The sequence below is a fragment of the Micromys minutus genome (assembly GCF_963924665.1).
Source record: "Micromys minutus genome assembly, chromosome: 23".
Lineage (NCBI taxonomy): Eukaryota > Metazoa > Chordata > Mammalia > Rodentia > Muridae > Micromys > Micromys minutus.
Genome location: NC_137958.1, coordinates 17,409,140 through 17,417,681, shown reverse-complemented (window position 1 = coordinate 17,417,681; position 8,542 = coordinate 17,409,140). Strand labels below are relative to the sequence as shown.

Here is an 8,542-nt window from a genome sequence, read left to right as displayed (position 1 = left end):
GGGTACAGAGCTAAACAAACATTCTCAGTTGAGGAATATCCAATGGCTGAGAAATATCTGTGGAAGTGCTGGACATCCTTAGCCATCAGGGAAATGAAAATCAAAACAACCCTGAGATTCCACCTCACACCAGTCAGATTGGCCAAGATCCAAAACTCAGAGGACAACATGCTTGTGAGTTGGCGGAGAAAGAAGAACCCTTCTCCACTTTTGGTGGGGTTGCAAACTAATACAACCACTCTGGAAATCAGTCTGGCGTTACCTCAGAAAATTGGATATAGTACTACCTGAAGACCCAGCTATTCCTCTTCTGGGCATATACCTCAGAGACACCTTAATACACAACAAAGATATATCCACCCCAATGTTCATAGCAGCTCTATTTATAATAGCCAGAAGGTGGAAATAACCCAGATGTCCTTCAGAAGATGAATGGATACAAAAATTGTGGTACATTTACACAATGGAATACTACTCAGCCACCAGAAACAACGACTTGACCAAATTCTTAAGAAAATGGTCACATCTAGAGAATATCATCCTGAGTGAGATAACCCAGTCACAAAAGAACAGACATAATATGCAGTCACTGATATTGGGATGCTAACCCCAGAGGCTCGCACTGCCCCAGAAACAACTCACAGACTGTATGAAGTCCAAGAAATAAAGAAAACAAAACAAAAAAATCTCTATACAACAAGAAAACTTTGACTATTTCCATGTTACATTTTGTTTTACATGTACTTTATGCTCATTGTAACTATTAAGTTTTCAATGCATACTATCAAACCTTTAAAAAAATCAAGTCCTGACTAGAAAATATATTCATACAGTTTTATGTAAAATTTATTTTAAAATCTGAAAAAAAGTACTGACAAAAATGTATTGTATAATTTTATGCAAACAAGCTTAAAATCTGTACATTTATCTTTGTTTTTTAAAATAAAGTTGTTAAATAAAAAAACAGATCCCAGGCCACATGAAGAGCTGGTATTTGGGATCCAGTTGACATACCCAACTGAAAAAAAAAAAAAACCAAAAACTAACATTATATTAAATATAAAAATCTTAATTTTAATTGGAATGTTTACTGATTTTTCAGTCTAAATATTTTAAGGAGTATAATAAATCATATAAGTTTTGCACTGTATATGACATGATATATTCATCTAACGAAATGTTTAGTAAGTAAAATTCTTCATGTGAAGCTAATAAGCAAAATTGAAATCAGGTTTGAAAGAAATATTGTTTTTTATTTACTTCACTCTTTATCTCACTTATATTACAAAGAATAAATGCTCCCATTAGAATATAAGTGATTTTTAAATAATTGAGAGACAGAAAACCTTCCAGTGTGCCCTATTAGTATCATTTTCAATGTATTTGCAAACATAATTGTGTAAAAATGTAATAGAATACTTAAATAATTATACCATTTTTTAAATATATTCAAGTTCTTGAGTATAACTCTAAATGATGCCAAATTGCATCTGAATAATTTATAAATATACAAATATATAAATACTGAGAAGAGTAAGCAAATCCTTCCATAAGGATATGACTGTTGGGACTTTGGCTCTTGCAAAGGTTTTCACATAATGCTCCCTCTCTGAAGATTTTTCTCTTCCTTAGAAGTGTTTCTTTCCTATCTAAATTTTTATGCATTTTTCTTGGCCCCTACCTCTGCTCTGGGAGTTATAGTTACTTTTATCCACTCTATGTGTTTGCTAGGTTATGAGATACCTAAGAGTGGGGCTTGTTGCTTCTTGTAACCACTCGGCAACTGTAGGTACAGCCAGCTGCACTGAAGTGCAGGATGTCTCAGAGGCAGGGTTTCCAGGTATGCACTGTGTCTCTAGATTAGGAGGGATAAAGAAGGGACCACTTGGCCTCTGGCCCAAAATTCTCCATAGTAAAGCACTCATCAACTGGAAAAGTGTAAATGAAGTGCGTGGCACATAATGATCCCGAGTTTGCTGATAATCTCACCAGATTTGTGTGGGAACAAACACAGAAACTGAAATCTGATCTGTACACATAGTCACGCAGCTGAACCCGGTAAGCCTACTGTCGTCGAGGTTGAGTAACAGCTTATTGACCTGCTGGCTTAACTGGTATGAAAACAGACTTTGTATAAATAGCCAAAGGTTTGCATTTGTCAGTAGGCCTCATAGTGGGCATTTGGAGAAGCCAGCCAGAATATGAACATCTTCAAGATTTGGTTAATATGCACGGGTGAGTTTAAGTTTGCTATTTGTTCGCTTTTAGAAGAGCTTGCATATTAAAGAATTGGGTCTGTGTTAGTTGGGTCTTTTAGTTTCAGTTTACATGGCTCAGCTATCTACATATTTTTATGTATATGTGGACAGAGTATTTTGGTATGTTCTTTGATGTGGCAATTTAATTGGGTTCCTAGAGGGTGTAGTAGCAGATTTACAAAGTCCACCCTGGAGTTGGGATGTGTGTCTGCAAAGCTTTGCAACAACACACCAAGGGAAAATGAGTGAAAACAACATGCTAGGGTGGTCATGGACTACCAGAGACAGAAGCAGCGAGGGTTTGTGAGTTCATACAGGTGACATGGAGCCACTAAGATGACAATATCTTGCAGTGCCATAAGGTCCTACGGGTGCCTGCACTAGCTCAAGATAAAAGGTTATCACTTTTTTACATTTACTGCAGCATACATGTATGTGTGGATGAATAAGGAGAAACTCTTAATATGGCCTTGGGTTACTTCACACAGGATTCATCTTGTTATGTTCCAGAGTTTTTTCATAGTGCTAATTTGCTTTTAACATCTTTTCTACTATATAACAGGATCATGTGATGCCTTTCTTAAGCTTATGAGTAATTTCCCCACGGTGTTCTGTCTTTGGACACTGCTCACATCTGCTCATGTGTCTTGAGTTGTGTTTCACAGTCTGTGAGATAGTTTAACAATATTTTGTTTCTGCTTTTTGCTGAGGAAGTGAGGAGCTATGAATCTATAATGAGTCACATCTAAAACAAAACAGAGGTTTTTTTTTTTTTTTCATGCTCATGAAAAGAGTGAGAAAAATTAAGCAGATGAAACCAGAAAAGACACCACACTGTAGTTTTGAAGTGGTGTTTCAAATAAAAATGCAATCAAATTTCTATTAAAATATAGCTTAACTGAATATACAAAATTTCTAGACTGAATGATCAATAAGAAGGAAGAAATTAGTGAAAATTTCCCTGGACAGGAATAGTGATTGAGCTTGGTAATGGATCAATAGCCCAATTGAATGAAGAAATTATTTCATGATAGACAAAGGATTGGATCTCAGTTTTTCCATTAGCCAAAATTTATTATGCAGGGCCTAACAGAAGATGTGCATCAAGATGTCATTAAGGGGAAATCCAGTGGTGGTTTTGTTTCACATGTGGTGTTTTCTTCAACTGTCATCACTAATGACTACAAACCCACAGAACGGCCATGGGACAAATGCTTTATTTTTATTTTCTTCTTGGTCTCACCTAAGTCTTTATGTCTTGACATTTTAGTGTTGTCCTGTATTGGAGCAGAAATTCAGATACTAATCAACCCTATTAATTTGCCTGAAAATAAGCTTCCCGGAACAGAACTAAGCCGTGCTTATGACAAAGATGTGGCTGGGAGACCAAATGCCTACCGCTTTTTGAATAAAACAAAGGACTTTGTCATTGATGCAAGTAAGTTAATTTTACCATTTATATATTTTTATTTATTTTCTAACTGTTAGGGTAAGACTTTTAAGATGATCACCTAGTTCTACTCTAATTGTTCGTTAGAATGTTTGCTCAAACTTTGTTTCAGAAAATCACAATTTTTCAAGGTTTCCCCTGTCTTGTTCTCTGTATTCGTTTATTCAGAATAAACCAGACACTGCCCCAAGAGTTCTTTCCTGAGAAAATTAAGATTTGTCTATTAATCAGCTTGAGAACTGCTTCTTCCTTTTCAAAGCAGAAAGTGGCCATTGAATAACAGATAATTTGGGACATGCATTTTGAGCCAATTTCAAGGAAAACCATTCAAAAATATTTTGACCAATAAACCCGAACTGTCTCCATGACAATTACTAAAGCACCAGTTAAGGCAGGCAACACACATTGTTTCCCACACTTGTGGCAGCACCAGCTCCCAGCCAGGTAGTTTGCACTCTAAGAGCTCCGTACCTTGCTCAGAAGAGGAAGATGCTCTTGGTTGAAACACTGAAGAAGTAAGCAGAGTCGCTTCTTCCTACAATCAGCCTGAGATCCAGGGACTCCTGAAAATACAGGTGATACCTGTGAAGGTTGTTGAAAGCCAACCAGCTTGTTTTGATCCATGATGCTTTTTGTTTTGCTCAAAACATGAGTCTTATAATTATATATAAAATTAGCTAAGTGTTAATTATAGACTGAGTTATGTGCTAACATAGCTATTATCTATATTTCAGACTCTGTTGAAATGCATGTACACATTTATTTCTTTATAAATGCAAGAAAACATGTTTTAAAAATAGAAATAGTTTTTGTCTCAGTGGTAAGTCATGTGTCTTTTTTAGAGTGTTTGGCCAACAATGGATTCACTCCCCACTTTATGACAGCCCTGTTTTACAGAAGTCATTCCCAAGTTCTGTTCATCAGAGGCTTCCTCTTCTAGCCAATCTCTGAGACTCTGCATTAAACTTCAAATGTAGGATTAATGTATTTTGATTACAGTATGATACTAGAAATTTTTCTGGGTCTATAGGGTCTCTGATTTATTTTTCTACGATTTGTGTATGGTTTTTGTAACAGTGCAGGTAAGAGTTTGACACAACAGATCTTTTTCATTTGCTCTCCATCCTACTTTCATGATAGGACCTCTCATTAAGTCAGGACTCCATCATTTTGGCTAGATTGTCTAATCAGAGAGATCTGGGAATCCTTCTGTCTCTGATGCCCTTTTTCTGTCAGTGTGACTGTGTCCATAGTCTATGTGGATCAGAACACAGATCCTCATGCAGGAAGTCTATTGAACTATTTTTCTAGACACATGACTTTTGATTTTTCCAAGACAGATTGCAGCGAGACCCCTTCCTAAGATGCTTCAGCTGCCTGCTATTTGGATGCAAGACATACATTTTTTTTCCACATGACCTCTACTAGAGTGACAGTACACCTCTTGCTTGAATCCCCGATGACCCCCTATGAATACTGCCTTGTTCACCACCTTGTAATAATATGAATATATCTGCATCTAATTAGGAAAAACACACACTAATCTCTCATCTCCTATAGTCATTGGTGTTACCTAATGTGAAAGCCGTGGCAAACAAGTGTTCATCCTTTTCTCTTGTTCATCAGCGCCCCACTCAGTGTCTTCACTAACTTAGTCACGCATAGTCTTGGTTACTCGAATCCTTCATTTCTGCCCTCAGTGTAAGCCACTTATGAAAAAAATCTATTTTTTAAAATAGATTCATTTCTTTCCCCACCTACCTGGTGACATTTTGGCTTTTACCAAAAATTTTTGTCTTCAGAGAGAACCATGTCTCCTGTTGATGTTACTCACACTCCTACACATCTCATATCTCTGTGTCAGGAAGTGGGGAGTCAGCATACTTCTCTGTCTTTAAAACTCGTTCCGGAGTGTGGCTGCGGTACTCTTTGGAATTTTCCCTGCTTATTCTCAGCTCCTTCCCACACCCTAGTAGTCATTTCCCTGGGGACAGGATTATGTCATTCATACAACTTCTTCCCACTTCATGTTCTGCCACAGCTTTTCTTCTGTTTATTTGATCTTCACTCTACCTCCTTTCCAGTGTCACAAATGCCGAATCCCCTTGTGAGCCAGTATAAACCCTGTACTCAAATCTTGATAAGATTTAAATAACTTGCAATTCCACATCTCTATGGTTGTAGCCAAAATTTATCTACACACAAAACAATTTTTTGCTGTATTCATATATCTTTGTATGTGTGTACCATATGCTTATATATATGCTTTCATGTTTATGGTTGTATATATTTGTACAGATGCTCATACACATATGTAGAGGGGTCGAGGGTTGAATATCATCCTTCATTGCTTTTAATTTATGTATAGAGGCAATGTCCTTCACCTGAACTCAGAACTAATGAATTTTGCTAATCTAGCTAACCAGGTTATGTAGGACTCCACTGTATTTTTCTTCCAAGACTTGGGATATAGGAGCATTATGTCTGCCTAGATTTTATGTGGGTGTTGGAAATCTGAACTCTGATCACTGAGCCTGAACAACAAGTTCTTGATCTACGGAGCAAACACCCAGTCCCTTTTTTCCCTCCTCTTAGTTTTAGAATCTCAAACTCAAGTTATTTTCCAAACACTTTATAAAGAATTACTAATCATTTCTGTAATCATTTATACCATTCTTATCTTAATAAAACTCACATGTCTCCACAAGGCATCCCACTTCTCATTAAATTGTTCAATCTGTAAAGAATTCTCTTCATCATTGTTTTAAACTCTGACCTCTGTCATATATTCTTGAGTAAAGTGTAGTATGAAGTAAGAATCAAACAAAACACAACACTTTAATTTTTTATGAAAGGCTACAGTTTAGTCTTTGTCTTGTATTATTTTACTTCATTTTTGTTAAGGAAAAGTTGTTTTTAATCACACTCATTTTAAAAGTTTCCTTTATGTTTATTTTTATTTTTGTGAGCACTTTTCATAAATGTATGTCTGTGCACCATATGTATACAATGCTTCTATAATCCAGAAAAAAAGTGTTGGATCTTTTGCAACTAGAGGTACAAATGGTTGTTAGCTACCACGTGTATGCTGGAACTAGAAATAGGGTCTACTTCATGAACAGCCAGTACTTTTAACCACTGAGCTATCTCTTGAGCCACCCCATTCATCTTTAATTTCTATGACACTGTAGTCTACTGAGTTCCCTTAATCACATCTCTCCTCCACCTCTTCTTCTCCACAAGCCCAGCATTTCCCTTGCTTATTATGTACCCTGTGTTATGCAGTGCTATATTGTTTTTCACCTACTTATTAGACCTGTCATGCCTGTCTTAACTAAAATGTCACCAAACAATCACATTACCACACATACTAAGTATATTCGGATGATCACAAAACACATACCCAAAGCTTAGACATGAGTGAACCCTAGTTCTACATACCTACTGCAAAGAGGGACTCAGAAATACCTTAAATTTATTCATTTAAAGGCTTGATTAGCTTTTCCTAAAACGTCCCCTTTAATATTTGTGGGAATCATTCATGTATAATACATCACTTTCAACAGACAAAGCAGCCTTGTACAAGAACATACAACCTTCCAGTACTCCATGTCCTGCACCCTCTACTACTTTGCAGAACATTACACACATGATGCATATTAGACTTGCTACTGTGTACCCTTTAGAAAATGTGTGACAAATGTGGATTGCAGACTTTTCGCACAGCTTCTGTCTGATTGAATCCATCTCAAATTGTTGGGATTCTAATTCTTTGGTCCACAATCTTCATCTTTAAAACCAGCCTCAAGCCACTTTTTCACCACATCTCATTTGTTTTATACCAGCCTCCAAAACAGCTTCTTACTTTCAGGGTTCTTTCACTATTTTTTTTATTGACAGATCTTTTATTAAAGAGAAAAAACAATGGTCATTCACTATAACACATTGATAGATATCTATTTTATGTCACATAATTATATGATGGGTTCCCATTTTTCCCAAGATAAAGGAAAAACTCCTTAAATTAATTCATAAGTCTCTTTTTAAATTTGACTTCTTTTAATACTTATGTTTTCAAAGGTAGCACTATTGGTTGCATATATTATATGTTAGTAAGTGTCTCCTATAAATAGCCACTTTTCTCTTGACCTTTGTACAAGTCATGACATCTCTCTCTATTCTTCTCCTGAACAATCCCTTCACAACTTTGATTTGTCAGTTCATGAATAAATCAAGGACATTATTGAAGAATTCAGCCTGGTTTAAACTTCATATAAAATGCTCTCTTATCTTCTAGTTCCTCTCCTCAAATAATTTTTCTTTTCTTCTATTCACTTCCTTAGTTTTAAAAAGGAGATTCTCTCTAAGTAGTCTGAGTTAGTCTTAAATTGATAAATTTCCTGCTTTCACTTTGTGAATATTCACATTACAGTGGTGTGATATCATGCCTAACTGCCTTTATCGACTTTCTTCACTATCTTTTATTTCTGATTTTAGTTCTTCAGGGTACACAACATGCCTCTGATAAACTCATGTTTGTATTACCAATTCTTAGCCCAACTCTTTGTATCTACATGCTTCTTCTATTCCGTTGTCCTGCATAGCAAATTATTTGAATTTAGTTGCCATGAACTATGCTGTTTTATTTTTTATATTGTGCTAATTGTCTACATGGAATTTCTAATATTCCTGGATTCTTTCTTAAGTATTAATTCTGAAATTTAGACAAATCTGTCTCAAAGAAAGAGTTTGATAAATTTCTGAAATGAGTCTAAATATATCTAAGCACCCTTTCTTAATCAAATTTCTATTTCTTTAAAGAGACACCATGACC

General features: G+C 35.8%; 1 protein-coding gene across 1 annotated transcript in view; it reads left to right on the top strand.

The window, feature by feature from the left end:
* Positions 1 to 2,201: 2,201 nt before the first annotated feature.
* Positions 2,202 to 8,542, top strand: part of LOC308435642 (cadherin-related family member 3-like) — a gene marked incomplete at both ends in the record, with an annotated part of 100,756 nt that continues 94,415 nt past the window's right edge. Inside the window, 2 exons of the mRNA XM_080936363.1 lie at positions 2,202 to 2,235; positions 3,529 to 3,696. Of these exons, the coding sequence (XP_080792489.1) occupies positions 2,202 to 2,235; positions 3,529 to 3,696 (202 nt within the window). The remainder of the gene's footprint in view (positions 2,236 to 3,528; positions 3,697 to 8,542) is intronic.